The sequence below is a fragment of the Amblyomma americanum genome, chromosome 3, assembly GCF_052857255.1.
Source record: "Amblyomma americanum isolate KBUSLIRL-KWMA chromosome 3, ASM5285725v1, whole genome shotgun sequence".
NCBI classification, from domain to species: domain Eukaryota; kingdom Metazoa; phylum Arthropoda; class Arachnida; order Ixodida; family Ixodidae; genus Amblyomma; species Amblyomma americanum.
The window spans coordinates 227,190,823-227,211,693 of record NC_135499.1 but is presented as its reverse complement, the minus strand read 5'-3'; the positions used below and the strand labels follow the sequence as shown (position 1 = coordinate 227,211,693).

General features: G+C 46.6%; 1 protein-coding gene and 2 long non-coding RNA genes across 3 annotated transcripts; all 3 read left to right on the top strand.

Annotated features, from left to right (window-relative positions):
• The first annotated feature begins 231 nt into the window (after positions 1-231).
• Positions 232-2,519, top strand: LOC144126295 (uncharacterized). The gene has a single exon (XM_077660387.1). The coding sequence runs from the start codon at positions 264-266 to the stop codon at positions 2,289-2,291; it is 2,028 nt and encodes a 675-aa protein (XP_077516513.1). The 5' UTR covers positions 232-263; the 3' UTR covers positions 2,292-2,519.
• Positions 2,520-5,781: 3,262 nt separating this feature from the next.
• LOC144126294 (uncharacterized) lies at positions 5,782-6,777 on the top strand. Its single transcript, XR_013313479.1, has 2 exons — positions 5,782-6,147; positions 6,318-6,777. It is a non-coding gene; the product is annotated as an uncharacterized LOC144126294 (long non-coding RNA).
• A 7,853-nt stretch (positions 6,778-14,630) lies between these two features.
• On the top strand, positions 14,631-16,663 carry LOC144126293 (uncharacterized). Its single transcript, XR_013313478.1, has 2 exons — positions 14,631-16,033; positions 16,204-16,663. It is a non-coding gene; the product is annotated as an uncharacterized LOC144126293 (long non-coding RNA).
• The last annotated feature ends 4,208 nt before the right edge of the window (positions 16,664-20,871 follow it).

Below are 20,871 nucleotides of genomic sequence, written 5' to 3'. Positions count from 1 at the left end.
CGTGGGACATGTACCTGAAACGCAAACATGAAATGCAATCACTGGTGCAGGCAAAGTTGGCTGCCGCAAATCTCAAGCAAATGCAAACCCTGCGGGCAGAGGGCAAGTCGGCGGCTCAGAAATTCTGGCGGTATGTCAGCTCCCTGGACAGGGAAAGGGTGGGGCCAACAGAAATGGTCGATAGTGCCACGGGACAGCCCATCACCGACCTGCAACAACACATCACGGACTACTTGTCAGGCCTCTATGGGCCACCAGCCTGCATGCCTGAGGACAAGCTTGAAGGGTCATCGCCCTCAGCTCCATCCCAGGACCAACCAGATATCGCATGGGAGGTCACACTGCCAGGCATGAACCGGGCACTGGGCCGCATCAGCGCTTGCACAGCCACGGGACCCGATGGAATACCAGCTCGCCTACTAAAACTACTCGGTCCAAACTCGAGAGAACAGCTGGCCGAGTTGTTTACCACCATTATTAACGGCGGAGACATACCCGAGGACTGGCGCAATGGCAGGGTGGTGCTCCTGCTGAAGCCCGGCGGTAATGCGGCCCACATCGGCGACTACCGGGCACTCACGGTCACTAGCGTGGTGTACCGAGTTTTCATGCAAGTCTTGAAAGCGTGGATCAGCGGATGGGCAGAATCAGCGCACGTCCTAACGGAGCTGCAGAATGGGTTTCGTCCGGGCAGACGGCTAGAAGACAACCTCTTCGTACTCACCAGCTGTACAGAAATTGCCAGGAAGGAAGGCAGGAGACTCATCTGCTGCTTTCTGGACGTCGAAAAGGCCTATGATAACGTCCCGCACGAAACTCTCTTCCATCGCCTTGGTACTCTGGGAATGGCACCACCACTTCTCGAGACGATAAAGAGGTTGTACAGGGAAAACGTAGTCACAGCCGTTTTTGGCAATGTGCATTCGGAACGGGTCTACGTACACAGGGGGCTTCGGCAGGGATGTCCATTGTCTCCCCTCCTCTACCTCCTGTATGTGGCCGGACTGGAAAAGGCACTCCTGCAGGCAAACCTGGGATTCGGCCTTAAGTACAGCACCACAGGAATTGACAACTCCAGCCGACTGCCGGGTCTTGCCTTTGCTGATGATTTGGTAATCATGGGAGAAAACACAGAGGATGTGCAAAAAATGCTAGACATTTGTGCCGCGGAGCTGCGAAGCCTTGGCCTCAAGTTCAACCAGCGAAAATGCAGGGTTGTTCAGCTGGCAGGCGAGGCGAATGATCAGCTATCGCTGACGTTGAATAAAGAGACCCTGACAGTCGACAGATCGTATAAATACCTGGGCATAAATTTGTGTGCTGAGACTGGCATGTTCAGACTGCACGAGGCTAAGGTCCGTCAATCTGCACTTCGAGCGCAATGCATCCTCCGACGTCGGTGCCTGTGGGGGTGCCACCAGTACACCATGGTCCGCGACCTCTGGAAGCTCGCGCACGTGCCAGGACTCACATTCGCCAACGCGGTGGTCTGCCTCCCATCAGCCACCAGAAATTGGTTAGAGCGCAGACAAACAGAGGTCGGCCGCACTGCAGTCGGATGTCATGGACGGGTGGCCAATGCAGCCATTCAAGGCGACCTGGGATGGTCTAGTTTTGAGGCAAGGGAGGCATGCAGCAAGCTGGAGTACCGCGGTCGACTGCAGTTCATGAGCCACAACCGATGGGCAAGGCGGGTCTTTGAATACCTCGCTGCGACATGCCTACGCACTACATGGGTGAAGCGCCTCCACAAGATAGAAGGCAAGTATGGACTTTTCCAGACACCCATAAGTGCCGAATCGGCAACGGCATGGAAACAGGAGGCAAGGAGACGGGTCCAGGAAAAAGAGAATCGCCAATGGCTGCAGGCGCTCGCGGAAAAACCGACACTGGCAGTGTACCGCGAGTGCAAAAACAGCATCGGACCTGAAAAGATTTTTGACAACGGCCTGGGTAGCGCATTGCTGTTTGAGGCCCGTGCCGGAGCGCTGCGAACACTGGTGTACCGCCGTCACTTCGACGCAACACCAGAAGCACAGGCAGCAATATGCCGAGCGTGTGGCGACGCGGAGGAAACCATCGAGCACCTGGTGATGTCGTGCCAGAGACTCCATCCAATGCCGACAGAGGGCACCACATTCCCACAGGCGCTCGGGTTTCACGGTCCTGCAGTGGACGACGAAGGAGACAGCTCCAAGGTCAAAAGCGAGGGGGTGCTGCGAACCAAGCGTCGACTAACTCTTTGGTGGAGCACTGTGTTTAAAAGCGCGAAGCCGCAGAGTCGGAAGTGAACGAGGTCGACGAGCGAACCCCCCCCCCCCCCCCCCATCCACCTCCTGACTTTAGCCTTTGCGTGTTTTTTTCTTCGTTTTTTTCTTCTTTTTCCTTTTTTTGTGCGTTTTATCTTTATTTCTCTCCTGGTGTGCTTCCATCTTCTTGTTTTTTTGTTTTTTTTTGGCCGGGTGCCCAACCTAGTGGTGCCCACCCGTTACAAAGGGCAAGGCCTCAGGTATCTATCTATCTATCAATGGGTGTATCTAATCAGCGCCAGTGGGAGACACTTAAGAGACTCCGCCATAATGAATCCCAACTGGCCTCTGCCATTTACCGAAAAATGGTCGACTGGTAGCCCAGTGTAGCTATCATTCCAAAATGCCGTTCAAGTTAAAGCACTTTGAGGCGCAAGCATTATTTACTTTGGCGGATTTGATGTAAAAAAACTTACCTTTGCAACTTTGAACAGAGGGCACTTCCAAAGCAACAACTTCTTGCAATGTGCTAAGTTGTGTTTGTTTTTTCATTGGTATATTAAGTTGAATGCAAGAGATATGAAATGTTTAATTGTCTGAAGCAACCCAGCTAACAGCAGGAGTACAAACGTCCCACGTGTCTATCTGCCTAAATTCTTTTTTAGTTTCCATAAGTAAAAACAAACTAATAGTAACATAAAAACAGACAATATTTTCGGTAATACGTACCTTTGCAACTTTTATCAGAGGCCACTAGCAGGACTGCAACTTCGAACTAAGGGTTATTTTAGTTTTGTTTCTCCATATGTTATACACATTTCTCTTCAAGAGAGATGACAAGCCAAATTGTCTAGGGCAATCTACCTGCGAAAGAGACGATTTATTTGCAACAATAAAAAAACGATTAATAGCAAACTCAAACACTATTTGCGTTGGTGGATTGTATTTAAAAAATACTTACCTTTGCAACTTTGAACAGAGGGCACATGCAAAGCAACAACTTCTTGCCATGTGCTATGCCCTGTTTGTCTCTCCATGTATTTTACAATGTAGTATGCAAGATTGATGACAATTTGAATTGTCTGAAGCAGCCCTACTGACTGCAGTGGTCCAAGCTTTACTCGTATTCTGCGTGCTTAAAATCTAATTTATTTGAAGTAAATTAAACTAATCGCAAATAAAAACAAACATTAGTTAGTGTGGCAATCCTTATTAAAGAAAATTCGTACCTATGCAACATTTAAAAGGGAGCGCTTGCAACGCTGCAACTTCTTGCTAACGTCTATTTTAGGCATAGAGGTTTCTCCACCTGTTATACAAACTTTTATGCAAGAGAGATGACATGCTAAATTTCCTGAAGCAACATGCCCGCAAAAATTGCATTTTAATTTGCATTATAAAAAGAAACTAATCGCAAAATTAAACGCAACCATTACTCATGTTGGCGCATGGATTGAATAGAGTACTTCAATCTGTATTCCGGGTCTTTCGGTTATGTGCGCTTGTAACTACGGCGCTGCCAGGCTGTTTCAATTCCCGCTAATGAATTTTCACGGCCAAATCTCAACAAAACTTTCTCTGTCCTGTGTTCGTCCCTTTATTTAATACACCTCTACTGTATCGGACACTGCACAGCAATTGGAGCAAATTCACAACAGGGCAGCAAGATTCGTCTCGGGCAGGTACGGCCGGGCGCAGGGATAGTTGTACAAAAATGAATAATGTCTTGACGTGGAAGCCCCGCCGCGGTGGTTCAGCGGTTAGGGCGCTCGACTACTGATCCGGAGTTCCCGGTTTCGAACCCGACCGTGCCGGCTGCGTTTTATGGAGGCAAAACGCTAAGGCGCCCGTGTGCTGTGCGATGTCAGTGCACGTTAAAGATCCCCAGGTGGTCGAAATTATTCCGGAGCCCTCCACTAGAGCACCTCATTCTTCATTTCTTCTTTCACTCCCTCCTTATACCTTCCCTTACAGCGCTGTTCAGGTGTCTAACGATATATGAGACAGATACTGCGCCATTTCCTTTCCCCTAAAACCAATTATTATTATTATTATTATTGAGGTGGGAAAGTCTTGCTGCTTCTAAACGACATGACCATTCTTGTAAAATTCGCGAGTACCGTCCCAGGACGAACTTGTTCGCGAATTCATTTTTCGTTGAAACTGTGCAACAGTGGAATCGACTTTCGGAGGTTCAAGTGTGCGCTGTAAACGAAGACTTTTTTTTTTTTTTTTTGCCAATCCGTGAATCCGGGACCCTGCTATACCGCTATAACACCTTCGGGCAATGCGGGGTAATTCTTGATTAAAAATTCAAGTGCGAACTTTTCGGAGTGCGTCGTCTGTTCGCGCTTAAGTTTGGGCAATGGTTTAGGACGCTTCATTCACTCGCTGCATGTTGGCCTGTTATATATTGTCGCAGCGCGACTGCTACAGCGCGGAGCTGAATATTTGATGCACAGTAGAGTACCAGCAACCGCTGCCCATTACGAGCGACCGCTTTTTGTAACAGAATGGCTGCGAAGAGAGCTTATATCATGCAAATCCTTGGAGGAATATCGGTAGTTTTTCAACACCTATTGCGCCGGTGGAGTGGTACGTAGGAGCGTCGAGGCGACTGAGCCGACGACTCGGGTTCAATAACGCGGCCGCGCCTTTCGATGAAGGCGAAAGGCAGGAGTGTGCTGTGAAATATCGGACTTATGGGTGGTCGAAATTAATCCAGATCCCTTCACTACGGCGTCCCTCACCGACAATGTGTCGCTTCGTGACGTGCCCCACAATTTACAATTTTTTTCACATTTTCTAGTCTTTGTAGAGCTTTCATGTGCACTGCATCGGAGCTGCAAGGGTTTTTTGTCGCGCGGTATCACGTGAGCTGCCTTTGGCTGCAAGCAATTGGTACACCGCATTTTAGTTTCTGTGCTAAAATTGGCACATGCGGCACATTGAATTCTTCCTCTTGAAGGTTTTGTGTGCTTACCAGCTTCACGACCTTTCCTAGGCACACAGTCTGCTTTCCTGTCGGTACATGCCCCTGTCAGAATTAACTGCTTTTGTTCAATATTTGCTATGGCTTAGGGCATATATTTTAGTGCAGAAACTTCCATGATAAACAACTGTCTCAAGCTACTAAATTTCAATGCGGCTGTAATACAAAAATGCAACTGCATGACAAATGTCTTGCATTTTCAGTGCTACTGTTTTCTTCCTGATTGCACATGTTATGCCTCAGCGAGCATGCACCGAGACTATGTGGCTGAAAACCTCTACTAATGCGCGTCCAGGGCCTTATGGGCAAGTGACACAGCAACTATGCCAATGTCCACTTACTGAAGCTTTATTGCATGTATGAGAACCTTGCTCACACACACGCAGAATTAAACAAACATAAATATGCACTGCAATTCATTTCATAGCCTGCATGGTGGTGCGGAACATTGCATGCCATATGTATATCCGTTGCAGCTCTGAATGTTAAGAATTCCCGTTTTTGAATTCCCAATGCTGATTGCTACATTACGTAGATAAAAAAGCAAGTACTAAAATAAGTGCTTTGTTTTCTGGGGTCTTTAGAAATATCCAGTACATTCAGAATGTAATATCAGTGTTGCTTCCCATCAAGGCAGAGAGGCCTTGCAGAGGTAAAAGAATATCGGTTTGCGAGTTGCACAGTGAATTATACATTCTTCTTTTTTCCACGGTGTTAATTTGTTTGAAAATGTTTGAGATGTTGTTAAAAGTAAAAAACCTTTTCACATGGGTAATTGCTGTTTGTACCCCAACAGAATTATCTCTTTTTGGTTTCCATGTGCTGTCTGGGGAAGCTAACTGCCATTCTTTAAATTATATGCGTGCTGATTATGGCTGATATACTGTGACATTTGTTTTCTGTTAGGTAAGCTTCAATAGGAAAATTAATCTTCAGACAATGGACACGATGTGAGCAAAATTACAAGCTGTCACCACAAAATATTCTTCTGTATACCGTATACTTCTCTTAATCTGGCAAAGGATATCTTGGCAATCAATTATGGCTGATATACTGTGACATTTCTTTTCTGTTAGGTAAGCTTCAGTAGGAAAATGAATCTTCGGACAATGGCCACGATGTGAGCAAAATTAAAAGCTTTCACTACAATATAATCTTCTGTATACCGTATACTTCTCTTAATCTGGCAAAGGATATCTTGGCAATCAAATAATGCCCTTTGAATATCAATCTGTGCAGGGAATGTTGCCTCTACAAACTTCGAGTTCTGTTCAAACACCAGAAAAGAGAAAACAAGCGGTGGTAAGTAAGGCAGGCAGGCAAGGTTAACCTGAAAACAACATACAACACCAGAGCTTTCACATGTGTATGTGAATGGCTTATTTCTGGCATGTTTTTATTACTGCAACCTATTTACAGCGCATAGGTAAGGGGTCTTGAGTGACTGGATCAGCTTGATTTTACACCCATGACTCTTTCTAACACACTTAAAACATTTGTATGCCTTTTTTTTATCAATAAACCAATAAATTTTTTAGTGTGTGTGTCCTCCACATCAAGCTGAGGGAGCCCCTGCCAGATCTTTCGGCTTGGAAATGGGTGTCCAGCAACACACGCAACGGCGAGTGCAAAGGAAATTTTTGTTCCTACACCTCAGTGCGAACCTCCTGCATTTTTGTTACCCCTGAAGAAAGTACACGTGGCTGGAACCGAGCAGCTTGTGATTGTAGAAGGTGACTAAATTTTGATTCTGCTTTATAGGTTGACACTCCGGAGAAAGCTTTCTTGAGAGCACGTGCAGCAAAGTTTGCCTCGGAGCACATAAAGACTCGAAAGCGGATCAAGCGGCTGCAGCAGTCTAGAAGACCCCAGAAAAAAAAAAAACGCTTGAAGAATTGAAGGCTGTGATTCAAATGCTACAGAGGCAAAATATCGTGCTCAAGGATCAGGTGGCTGTGCTTGACACCCTTGGAATAGCCAATCAACACCTCCCTAAAAAACAGATATCCAAGCGCCCTGGCCGGGATGTGCCGAGGCAGTTTTCACCTGAGCTCAGGGCCTTAGCGCTGTCACTCAATTTCTACTCGCCACAAGCATACAATTACGCGAGACGGGTCTTCGACACCTGCTTGCCCCACCAAAGAACACTGCGAGAGTGGTATCAGACTGTAGATGGCAATGCTGGCTTTTCAACTGAGGCATTCAATGCTCTAAAAATGAAATGCACCGAGATGAGCAGCCGAGGCCACCAAACTGTATGCAGTCTGATGACTGATGAAATGTCAGTCAGGCAGCAGGTTCAGTGGAACAGGGGCAATTCTGAGGGGTTTGCTGACAAGGGCACAGGAGTTGATGGTGACTGCCTGCCACAGGCAAAAGCTGCTTTTTGTTGTAATGGCAGTAGCCATTAACGGACGGTGGAAGCTGCCGCTCGGATACTTTTTAGTAGATGGTCTTCTCGGCGAGCAGCGAGCTGATCTAGTTATATACACAAAGCCTGCTTCTTGCCCACAATGCTGGGGCAATGGTTGTAGCTCTAACAGGCGATGGAGCTCCAGCAAATACAGCCATGTCAGAGGAGCTGGGCTGCAGCTTCAAAAATGTAGACCAACTGAAGACGACATTCTCTCATCCTGCCACCCAAAAACCAGCGGCAGCATTTCTTGACCCTTGTCATACGTTAAAACATGTCACAAATGCTCTAGCGCACAAAAACTCAACAAGGGAAACACGGTGGCATGGCAGCATATTGAGCGGCTACATAGTTTGCAACAAAAAGAAGGGCTTCACTTGGCCAACAAGCTGCACAGAGCGCATATTCAATGGCAGAGGCAGCCGAGCAAGGTCAGGTGTGCGGCCCAAGTTATGAGCACTTCTGTGGCCACAGCACTTGCTGAATGTCGAGTGCTCAAAGTAGAAGGTTTTGCCGACTCACAGCCAAGTGAAGAATTTTTGAGGTGCATTAACAATACCTTTGATGCGTTGAATTGAAGGTCCATACAGCAAAAGGGATTCAAGAAAGTTTTAAATGAGTGAAATTTCAAAGATGTTGAAGCCATGTTTAGAGCCTCCATCATTTACCTGTCATCACTGAGCAAGTCTACCAGTGGCCACAGCATGATTGAGACGGCACAAAAAACGGGATTTTTAGATTTCACCACATGTATGAAAAGCTTACTTGCACTCTACAATTTCACTGTCATGGAAAAGAAAGTCCTCAAATATATATAGGCACACAAAATTTGTCAAAACTGCCTGGAACTTTTTTTCGGACTTATCAGGTCCCACAGAGGCCACAACGACCACCCAATTATTGTACAATTTCGTGCTGCTTTCAGAAAAGTAGTAGTTCACAATGAGCTCGGTGATGTAGCAACAGGGAACTGCTTGCCTTTAGAAACTGCAGCAATCTTGTCGTGCGGTAGTGCTATTATTGCTTCAGCAACTGAGACACTAAACGCGTCAAAAGGCAGGAGGCGCATCTTGAATGCGGACACTGCTGCGCAGCACCAAATAGCCAGAGATCACGACTGTATCTCACATTCAGAGCATAATACTGAATGGGGAGACAGAGTAGTGACGTACCTGGCTGGTTACGTTTCACACAAGTTGCATACTAAGCTGATGTGTGACCAGTGCGCGGTAGCGTTGTTTGCATCTCGACCACAGGGTGACACATACTCTTTCATTCAGAGAAAAAGTAGCGGAGGGCTGAGCTACCCATCAGAGAGAGAGTGTAATTAAAATCTGTCGTAAATCTGAGTCTCTTGTTCGATTGCCATTGCACGGTAAAAGCCTGTCATCAAGAACTTTGTTAACTAACCTTGTGCATGAAGTTTTGGTTTCATTCCAGCAAAGATCTGTTTCTGGAGCTTCATGGCCACATGTTTCCGCTGAGGATCATTATGTCCTTCTAGTGCAGAGCATTGCAGGGTGCTTTTTAAACATAGGCTCTATCACGTAGGCAAGAAGGTCACAGAAAGCTTCCAGGATAGCCATGTGCAACAAATTTTTAGGAAGCTTACCCAGTTTAAGGGCCAGTAGCGGGCATATAGCTACCGAGTTTCTTTCCGAAACAGTGAGGCAAAGGAATGCATGTCCAGTGGAGCATCATTTGGGAGAAAGGGGGAAGGGGTTATCATCGTTTCAGGAGGGTTCTGGCTATGCACTGCGGCCAGTAGTTTAATCTTGCAATAGTCATAAGTCCTCAGTCTGAATCCTCTGCTAGTTTTTGCGGATAAATTTTTTGTTCAGCTCACACTCGTCAATGACTGGTTAGTAAACCCTGAATCCCCCTTTTTTTTTGTGCATAGCATTTACCATGTATATTTAACTATTGTTTGATTGCACGCTGATAATGTAAATAATGCCTCCTATATTTGCTTACTGGCCGTATTGGTTGGTCAAGAGCCCAAATAAATGTTTCTGACTATGCAACATGGTGTCACTGCTCTACTTTCACTATTATACATTTGGACATGCACAAAACTGTGTAAACAGGCCCTGCAGGCCAGCACGAACTGATGAAATCCTTTCCACAAGAGGTGGAGACTAAGGTAGGTCAACGGGGCCTCTTGCTTATATGACCAAGAAGAACCATTTCCACCTTAGTTCCTGCAGCAATATCTTGGAGATTTGTAAACAAGGTTGAGAAAGGTGGTGCAAGTTGCACAGCTAGGTCGTATCGGCTACGCTGTATCGTTTATTCTGAACGTGCATATATGTTAGCCAAGTTGATATTTATCGGCTGACTGAGAATACCGACTAGGTGAGCACCGTTGAAGTTATGCTGCAGAATAAACTGTATGACAGAGCTAGGTTTGGTCCGGCCGCGTTGCTGCGGGGTTAACAATTAATAGCCCCATGCTACTGAAGCTGAGTTGCATGCGCGCGTATTGTACAGGGTTCATGTGCTCTCGCGCGCATGGCAGCGGCGCATTCAGAGAGGTTTTTCACTTAATCTATATATACATAGTTTTGCAGTGCTAAACTCGCACTGTGCGAATACTACTTGGGGGGGCCACCTGCGCTCCCGACGACGCGGATTTATAAGCTTGGTATATACTGTCGTATAACATCTCTGAGTGAAATTCCAGCGAGAATAAGCGAGCGTAACAGAGAGAAGCATTTTACGGTGAGCGTTTAGCGTTGCAGCAGTCGGTACAGCGCAATTAATATATACACCAAAGCGCAAGGTGATCCATTTCAGACACACAAGATCGAGCGAATGCAATGGGATCAAGTGCAGAGCGCTGAGCCGTTGCGGGCCGCAGTGGCCGGACGACCGTTATTTTAAGGGTTTCGAGAAATAAGGTGCCTCGAAAGCGCGCAGCCCGCCGCAGTCGTTCCCCTCGCATGGGCGTAGAGCCGCCGGCAGCCCTTCCGACGCCGAGGAATACGATCGCAAAAGCGAGCCGCTCGGTGTTATTCTACGCCTGCTACGCAAACTTCCTTTTGACACACAGCAGGGCAACGTGGAAAACGCTGAAAGCCTCTGCGTGTCTGCATAGTTCGAAAGGATGCAGTAGGCTGCTGCAGAAAACGACGGCTCGGTGCCGCACAGCCTGATCGCTCCGCATCACTGCACTAGCTTTGAAGAGAAAAATTTCCGCTAAACGGCGATTCGACACATCCAGAAGAAATCGTCAATGAGTGCGTACCGCTGCGAGGCGAGTCGAGGCGACTTTCAGACGCAAGGCAAAGCCGAGCACATCACCTCGAAAGCCCACTCGCCGCCACCGAGAAAAAAACTCGGGCTACTCGCACCCACCGCTCTCTGGCCCTTTGGAATAATGACGCAGTACGCTGTTGTTAGTGGCTTGATTTTTCATAGCAAAAACGACAACGTTGCTAATGGCCCGACTTTATAAGCCTAAATTTTGGCGTTACTTCCACCACATTTTTAACACTGCAGTGCCTGGTGACACGCTGACACGGGAGTGTCACCAGGCTATGCCTTTTAACTGTCGTAAGTGGTTCTGGTTGTTGGCGAAAAATTTGTGTGCACGGCGTGCAACTGTTTCTTGGAGAACACCTTCGCTGCACTGCACAGGGTTAGGGGAGGGGAGTTAAAGAGATAGAATAGAGGACGGGTCAGAAGGCGGAAAGGGCGGCAAGTGCACGGAAGAATGCGGCACGAAAAGCGCGATACACAGGCACGAGAAACAGTGGGCGGGCACACATTGCGAAACGCGCACTGGTGTGAGTCAGAAGACGCCCATGCACTCATTGATCACAGTATGTTTCTTAGTGCAGGAGGAGGGGAAGTGGAGACGCCAAAGAGTCTCTGGAAAGGGGTTTGCGGGCACACACAATGTAGCGCGCGATGGTGAAAATTCAGCACACTGGGGCACAATGCACAGAAGGTTTGTGCTCACAGCACGCAGCACAAAGCACTTGGGTGACACTAGATGCGCCTGCGAAGGCCTGCCTCATCGACGAAGGACACGAGAGCGGACAGGGCAGCTTTCCTTTTGTGTGGCGATGCCTCAGGGAAGACTGGGTCGCCGGCAGTGGCAGAGGGCAGGCCGAGCTTGCTGTATTCGGCGCGCATTATGGAGCGCACGTTAGCATGAACGGGGCACTCACAGAGCAGGTGCTCAACTGTTTCTGTCTCTCCGCAGTCAATACAGTTTGTGTCGGCCTCTCCCGTGAGGCGGTGGCGTCGGTCTGCCGTGAAGACACAACCAATCCTGATGTGCAGGAGTAAAGAGTATGCCGCGCGTCCGAAGGCAGTGTACGGGACAGGCTTTGGGAGCTTGCCGGATGCGACGCGGGAGTCTGGGTGGCAAAGTGCAACCTTGTGGCGCAGTATGTGAGGCGCTGCGTCAAAGGCCGAGATAGCCTCACAAACTGGAGCTGCTGGGTTGGAGTGGACTGCCTTGGCGAGTCGGTCATCAGCTTCGTTTCCTGGCACTCCCACACGGGATGGCACCCACTGCAACAAAATATCACAGCCGCGCGCACTGAGCGTACACAGTTTGTGGTGTCGCTGCTTAAAGATTACGCGTTATAAATATTACGCAACAGCGCGCGGTGACGGCCGAGAGCACGGTGTAAGAATAGATAGGTGTACCAACGGCGCCGCTTGTCTTGTGCTCCGGACGTTGCGCGAGGAGTCTCGCAGTTTTGCAGCGTGCCGATAGATGGCAGCACACAACAACAAGCCAATGGGTGTATCTAATCAGCGCCAGTGGGAGACACTTAAGAGACTCCGCCATAATGAATCCCAACTGGCCTCTGCCATTTACCGAAAAATGGTCGACTGGTAGCCCAGTGTAGCTATCATTCCAAAATGCCGTTCAAGTTAAAGCACTTTGAGGCGCAAGCATTATTTACTTTGGCGGATTTGATGTAAAAAAACTTACCTTTGCAACTTTGAACGGAGGGCACTTCCAAAGCAACAACTTCTTGCAATGTGCTAAGTTGTGTTTGTTTTTTCATTGGTATATTAAGTTGAATGCAAGAGATATGAAATGTTTAATTGTCTGAAGCAACCCAGCTAACAGCAGGAGTACAAACGTCCCACGTGTCTATCTGCCTAAATTCTTTTTTAGTTTCCATAAGTAAAAACAAACTAATAGTAACATAAAAACAGACAATATTTTCGGTAATACGTACCTTTGCAACTTTTATCAGAGGCCACTAGCAGGACTGCAACTTCGAACTAAGGGTAATTTTAGTTTTGTTTCTCCATATGTTATACACATTTCTCTTCAAGAGAGATGACAAGCCAAATTGTCTAGGGCAATCTACCTGCGAAAGAGACGATTTATTTGCAACAATAAAAAAACGATTAATAGCAAACTCAAACACTATTTGCGTTGGTGGATTGTATTTAAAAAATACTTACCTTTGCAACTTTGAACAGAGGGCACATGCAAAGCAACAACTTCTTGCCATGTGCTATGCCCTGTTTGTCTCTCCATGTATTTTACAAAGTAGTATGCAAGATTGATGACAATTTGAATTGTCTGAAGCAGCCCTACTGACTGCAGTGGTCCAAGCTTTACTCGTATTCTGCGTGCTTAAAATCTAATTTATTTGAAGTAAATTAAACTAATCGCAAATAAAAACAAACATTAGTTAGTGTGGCAATCCTTATTAAAGAAAATTCGTACCTATGCAACATTTAAAAGGGAGCGCTTGCAACGCTGCAACTTCTTGCTAACGTCTATTTTAGGCTTAGAGGTTTCTCCACCTGTTATACAAACTTTTATGCAAGAGAGATGACATGCTAAATTCCCTGAAGCAACATGCCCGCAAAAATTGCATTTTAATTTGCATTATAAAAAGAAACTAATCGCAAAATTAAACGCAACCATTACTCATGTTGGCGCATGGATTGAATAGAGTACTTCAATCTGTATTCCGGGTCTTTCGGTTATGTGCGCTTGTAACTACGGCGCTGCCAGGCTGTTTCAATTCCCGCTAATGAATTTTCACGGCCAAATCTCAACAAAACTTTCTCTGTCCTGTGTTCGTCCCTTTATTTAATACACCTCTACTGTATCGGACACTGCACAGCAATTGGAGCAAATTCACAACAGGGCAGCAAGATTCGTCTCGGGCAGGTACGGCCGGGCGCAGGGATAGTTGTACAAAAATGAATAATGTCTTGACGTGGAAGCCCCGCCGCGGTGGTTCAGCGGTTAGGGCGCTCGACTACTGATCCGGAGTTCCCGGTTTCGAACCCGACCGTGCCGGCTGCGTTTTATGGAGGCAAAACGCTAAGGCGCCCGTGTGCTGTGCGATGTCAGTGCACGTTAAAGATCCCCAGGTGGTCGAAATTATTCCGGAGCCCTCCACTAGAGCACCTCATTCTTCATTTCTTCTTTCACTCCCTCCTTATACCTTCCCTTACAGCGCTGTTCAGGTGTCTAACGATATATGAGACAGATACTGCGCCATTTCCTTTCCCCTAAAACCAATTATTATTATTATTATTATTATTATTGAGGTGGGAAAGTCTTGCTGCTTCTAAACGACATGACCATTCTTGTAAAATTCGCGAGTACCGTCCCAGGACGAACTTGTTCGCGAATTCATTTTTCGTTGAAACTGTGCAACAGTGGAATCGACTTTCGGAGGTTCAAGTGTGCGCTGTAAACGAAGACTTTTTTTTTTTTTTGCCAATCCGTGAATCCGGGACCCTGCTATACCGCTATAACACCTTCGGGCAATGCGGGGTAATTCTTGATTAAAAATTCAAGTGCGAACTTTTCGGAGTGCGTCGTCTGTTCGCGCTTAAGTTTGGGCAATGGTTTAGGACGCTTCATTCACTCGCTGCATGTTGGCCTGTTATATATTGTCGCAGCGCGACTGCTACAGCGCGGAGCTGAATATTTGATGTACAGTAGAGTACCAGCAACCGCTGCCCATTACGAGCGACCGCTTTTTGTAACAGAATGGCTGCGAAGAGAGCTTATATCATGCAAATCCTTGGAGGAATATCGGTAGTTTTTCAACACCTATTGCGCCGGTGGAGTGGTACGTAGGAGCGTCGAGGCGACTGAGCCGACGACTCGGGTTCAATAACGCGGCCGCGCCTTTCGATGAAGGCGAAAGGCAGGAGTGTGCTGTGAAATATCGGACTTATGGGTGGTCGAAATTAATCCAGATCCCTTCACTACGGCGTCCCTCACCGACAATGTGTCGCTTCGTGACGTGCCCCACAATTTACAATTTTTTTCACATTTTCTAGTCTTTGTAGAGCTTTCATGTGCACTGCATCGGAGCTGCAAGGGTTTTTTGTCGCGCGGTATCACGTGAGCTGCCTTTGGCTGCAAGCAATTGGTACACCGCATTTTAGTTTCTGTGCTAAAATTGGCACATGCGGCACATTGAATTCTTCCTCTTGAAGGTTTTGTGTGCTTACCAGCTTCACGACCTTTCCTAGGCACACAGTCTGCTTTCCTGTCGGTACATGCCCCTGTCAGAATTAACTGCTTTTGTTCAATATTTGCTATGGCTTAGGGCATATATTTTAGTGCAGAAACTTCCATGATAAACAACTGTCTCAAGCTACTAAATTTCAATGCGGCTGTAATACAAAAATGCAACTGCATGACAAATGTCTTGCATTTTCAGTGCTACTGTTTTCTTCCTGATTGCACATGTTATGCCTCAGCGAGCATGCACCGAGACTATGTGGCTGAAAACCTCTACTAATGCGCGTCCAGGGCCTTATGGGCAAGTGACACAGCAACTATGCCAATGTCCACTTACTGAAGCTTTATTGCATGTATGAGAACCTTGCTCACACACACGCAGAATTAAACAAACATAAATATGCACTGCAATTCATTTCATAGCCTGCATGGTGGTGCGGAACATTGCATGCCATATGTATATCCGTTGCAGCTCTGAATGTTAAGAATTCCCGTTTTTGAATTCCCAATGCTGGTTGCTACATTACGTAGATAAAAAAGCAAGTACTAAAATAAGTGCTTTGTTTTCTGGGGTCTTTAGAAATATCCAGTACATTCAGAATGTAATATCAGTGTTGCTTCCCATCAAGGCAGAGAGGCCTTGCAGAGGTAAAAGAATATCGGTTTGCGAGTTGCACAGTGAATTATACATTCTTCTTTTTTCCACGGTGTTAATTTGTTTGAAAATGTTTGAGATGTTGTTAAAAGTAAAAAACCTTTTCACATGGGTAATTGCTGTTTGTACCCCAACAGAATTATCTCTTTTTGGTTTCCATGTGCTGTCTGGGGAAGCTAACTGCCATTCTTTAAATTATATGCGTGCTGATTATGGCTGATATACTGTGACATTTGTTTTCTGTTAGGTAAGCTTCAATAGGAAAATTAATCTTCAGACAATGGACACGATGTGAGCAAAATTACAAGCTGTCACCACAAAATATTCTTCTGTATACCGTATACTTCTCTTAATCTGGCAAAGGATATCTTGGCAATCAATTATGGCTGATATACTGTGACATTTCTTTTCTGTTAGGTAAGCTTCAGTAGGAAAATGAATCTTCGGACAATGGCCACGATGTGAGCAAAATTAAAAGCTTTCACTACAATATAATCTTCTGTATACCGTATACTTCTCTTAATCTGGCAAAGGATATCTTGGCAATCAAATAATGCCCTTTGAATATCAATCTGTGCAGGGAATGTTGCCTCTACAAACTTCGAGTTCTGTTCAAACACCAGAAAAGAGAAAACAAGCGGTGGTAAGTAAGGCAGGCAGGCAAGGTTAACCTGAAAACAACATACAACACCAGAGCTTTCACATGTGTATGTGAATGGCTTATTTCTGGCATGTTTTTATTACTGCAACCTATTTACAGCGCATAGGTAAGGGGTCTTGAGTGACTGGATCAGCTTGATTTTACACCCATGACTCTTTCTAACACACTTAAAACATTTGTATGCCTTTTTTTTATCAATAAACCAATAAATTTTTTAGTGTGTGTGTCCTCCACATCAAGCTGAGGGAGCCCCTGCCAGATCTTTCGGCTTGGAAATGGGTGTCCAGCAACACACGCAACGGCGAGTGCAAAGGAAATTTTTGTTCCTACACCTCAGTGCGAACCTCCTGCATTTTTGTTACCCCTGAAGAAAGTACACGTGGCTGGAACCGAGCAGCTTGTGATTGTAGAAGGTGACTAAATTTTGATTCTGCTTTATAGGTTGACACTCCGGAGAAAGCTTTCTTGAGAGCACGTGCAGCAAAGTTTGCCTCGGAGCACATAAAGACTCGAAAGCGGATCAAGCGGCTGCAGCAGTCTAGAAGACCCCAGAAAAAAAAAAACGCTTGAAGAATTGAAGGCTGTGATTCAAATGCTACAGAGGCAAAATATCGTGCTCAAGGATCAGGTGGCTGTGCTTGACACCCTTGGAATAGCCAATCAACACCTCCCTAAAAAACAGATATCCAAGCGCCCTGGCCGGGATGTGCCGAGGCAGTTTTCACCTGAGCTCAGGGCCTTAGCGCTGTCACTCAATTTCTACTCGCCACAAGCATACAATTACGCGAGACGGGTCTTCGACACCTGCTTGCCCCACCAAAGAACACTGCGAGAGTGGTATCAGACTGTAGATGGCAATGCTGGCTTTTCAACTGAGGCATTCAATGCTCTAAAAATGAAATGCACCGAGATGAGCAGCCGAGGCCACCAAACTGTATGCAGTCTGATGACTGATGAAATGTCAGTCAGGCAGCAGGTTCAGTGGAACAGGGGCAATTCTGAGGGGTTTGCTGACAAGGGCACAGGAGTTGATGGTGACTGCCTGCCACAGGCAAAAGCTGCTTTTTGTTGTAATGGCAGTAGCCATTAACGGACGGTGGAAGCTGCCGCTCGGATACTTTTTAGTAGATGGTCTTCTCGGCGAGCAGCGAGCTGATCTAGTTATATACACAAAGCCTGCTTCTTGCCCACAATGCTGGGGCAATGGTTGTAGCTCTAACAGGCGATGGAGCTCCAGCAAATACAGCCATGTCAGAGGAGCTGGGCTGCAGCTTCAAAAATGTAGACCAACTGAAGACGACATTCTCTCATCCTGCCACCCAAAAACCAGCGGCAGCATTTCTTGACCCTTGTCATACGTTAAAACATGTCACAAATGCTCTAGCGCACAAAAACTCAACAAGGGAAACACGGTGGCATGGCAGCATATTGAGCGGCTACATAGTTTGCAACAAAAAGAAGGGCTTCACTTGGCCAACAAGCTGCACAGAGCGCATATTCAATGGCAGAGGCAGCCGAGCAAGGTCAGGTGTGCGGCCCAAGTTATGAGCACTTCTGTGGCCACAGCACTTGCTGAATGTCGAGTGCTCAAAGTAGAAGGTTTTGCCGACTCACAGCCAAGTGAAGAATTTTTGAGGTGCATTAACAATACCTTTGATGCGTTGAATTGAAGGTCCATACAGCAAAAGGGATTCAAGAAAGTTTTAAATGAGTGAAATTTCAAAGATGTTGAAGCCATGTTTAGAGCCTCCATCATTTACCTGTCATCACTGAGCAAGTCTACCAGTGGCCACAGCATGATTGAGACGGCACAAAAAACGGGATTTTTAGATTTCACCACATGTATGAAAAGCTTACTTGCACTCTACAATTTCACTGTCATGGAAAAGAAAGTCCTCAAATATATATAGGCACACAAAATTTGTCAAAACTGCCTGGAACTTTTTTTCGGACTTATCAGGTCCCACAGAGGCCACAACGACCACCCAACTATTGTACAATTTCGTGCTGCTTTCAGAAAAGTAGTAGTTCACAATGAGCTCGGTGATGTAGCAACAGGGAACTGCTTGCCTTTAGAAACTGCAGCAATCTTGTCGTGCGGTAGTGCTATTATTGCTTCAGCAACTGAGACACTAAACGCGTCAAAAGGCAGGAGGCGCATCTTGAATGCGGACACTGCTGCGCAGCACCAAATAGCCAGAGATCACGACTGTATCTCACATTCAGAGCATAATACTGAATGGGGAGACAGAGTAGTGACGTACCTGGCTGGTTACGTTTCACACAAGTTGCATACTAAGCTGATGTGTGACCAGTGCGCGGTAGCGTTGTTTGCATCTCGACCACAGGGTGACACATACTCTTTCATTCAGAGAAAAAGTAGCGGAGGGCTGAGCTACCCATCAGAGAGAGAGTGTAATTAAAATCTGTCGTAAATCTGAGTCTCTTGTTCGATTGCCATTGCACGGTAAAAGCCTGTCATCAAGAACTTTGTTAACTAACCTTGTGCATGAAGTTTTGGTTTCATTCCAGCAAAGATCTGTTTCTGGAGCTTCATGGCCACATGTTTCCGCTGAGGATCATTATGTCCTTCTAGTGCAGAGCATTGCAGGGTGCTTTTTAAACATAGGCTCTATCACGTAGGCAAGAAGGTCACAGAAAGCTTCCAGGATAGCCATGTGCAACAAATTTTTAGGAAGCTTACCCAGTTTAAGGGCCAGTAGCGGGCATATAGCTACCGAGTTTCTTTCCGAAACAGTGAGGCAAAGGAATGCATGTCCAGTGGAGCATCATTTGGGAGAAAGGGGGAAGGGGTTATCATCGTTTCAGGAGGGTTCTGGCTATGCACTGCGGCCAGTAGTTTAATCTTGCAATAGTCATAAGTCCTCAGTCTGAATCCTCTGCTAGTTTTTGCGGATAAATTTTTTGTTCAGCTCACACTCGTCAATGACTGGTTAGTAAACCCTGAATCCCCCTTTTTTTTTGTGCATAGCATTTACCATGTATATTTAACTATTGTTTGATTGCACGCTGATAATGTAAATAATGCCTCCTATATTTGCTTACTGGCCGTATTGGTTGGTCAAGAGCCCAAATAAATGTTTCTGACTATGCAACATGGTGTCACTGCTCTACTTTCACTATTATACATTTGGACATGCACAAAACTGTGTAAACAGGCCCTGCAGGCCAGCACGAACTGATGAAATCCTTTCCACAAGAGGTGGAGACTAAGGTAGGTCAACGGGGCCTCTTGCTTATATGACCAAGAAGAACCATTTCCACCTTAGTTCCTGCAGCAATATCTTGGAGATTTGTAAACAAGGTTGAGAAAGGTGGTGCAAGTTGCACAGCTAGGTCGTATCGGCTACGCTGTATCGTTTATTCTGAACGTGCATATATGTTAGCCAAGTTGATATTTATCGGCTGACTGAGAATACCGACTAGGTGAGCACCGTTGAAGTTATGCTGCAGAATAAACTGTATGACAGAGCTAGGTTTGGTCCGGCCGCGTTGCTGCGGGGTTAACAATTAATAGCCCCATGCTACTGAAGCTGAGTTGCATGCGCGCGTATTGTACAGGGTTCATGTGCTCTCGCGCGCATGGCAGCGGCGCATTCAGAGAGGTTTTTCACTTAATCTATATATACATAGTTTTGCAGTGCTAAACTCGCACTGTGCGAATACTACTTGGGGGGGCCACCTGCGCTCCCGACGACGCGGATTTATAAGCTTGGTATATACTGTCGTATAACATCTCTGAGTGAAATTCCAGCGAGAATAAGCGAGCGTAACAGAGAGAAGCATTTTACGGTGAGCGTTTAGCGTTGCAGCAGTCGGTACAGCGCAATTAATATATACACCAAAGCGCAAGGTGATCCATTTCAGACACACAAGATCGAGCGAATGCAATGGGATCAAGTGCAGAGCGCTGAGCCGTTGCGGGCTGCAGTGGCCGGACGACCGTTATTTTAAGGGTTTCGAGAAATAAGGTGACTCGAAAGCGCGCAGCCCGCCGCAGTCGTTCCCCTCGCACGGGCGTAGAGCCGCCGGCAGCCCTTCCGACGCCGAGGAATACGATCGCAAAAGCGAGCCGCTCGGTGTTATTCTACGCCTGCTACGCAAACTTCCTTTTGACACACAGCAGGGCAACGTGGAAAACGCTGAAAGCCTCTGCGTGTCTGCATAGTTCGAAAGGATGCAGTAGGCTGCTGCAGAAAACGACGGCTCGGTGCCGCACAGCCTGATCGCTCCGCATCACTGCACTAGCTTTGAAGAGAAAAATTTCCGCTAAACGGCGATTCGACACATCCAGAAGAAATCGTCAATGAGTGCGTACCGCTGCGAGGCGAGTCGAGGCGACTTTCAGACGCAAGGCAAAGCCGAGCACATCACCGCGAAAGCCCACTCGCCGCCACCGAGAA

Coding starts and splice junctions, on each gene's coding strand:
- LOC144126295 (XM_077660387.1), top strand. CDS start 264: ATGCCTGAGGACAAGCTTGAAGGGTCATCGCCCTCAGCTCCATCCCAG.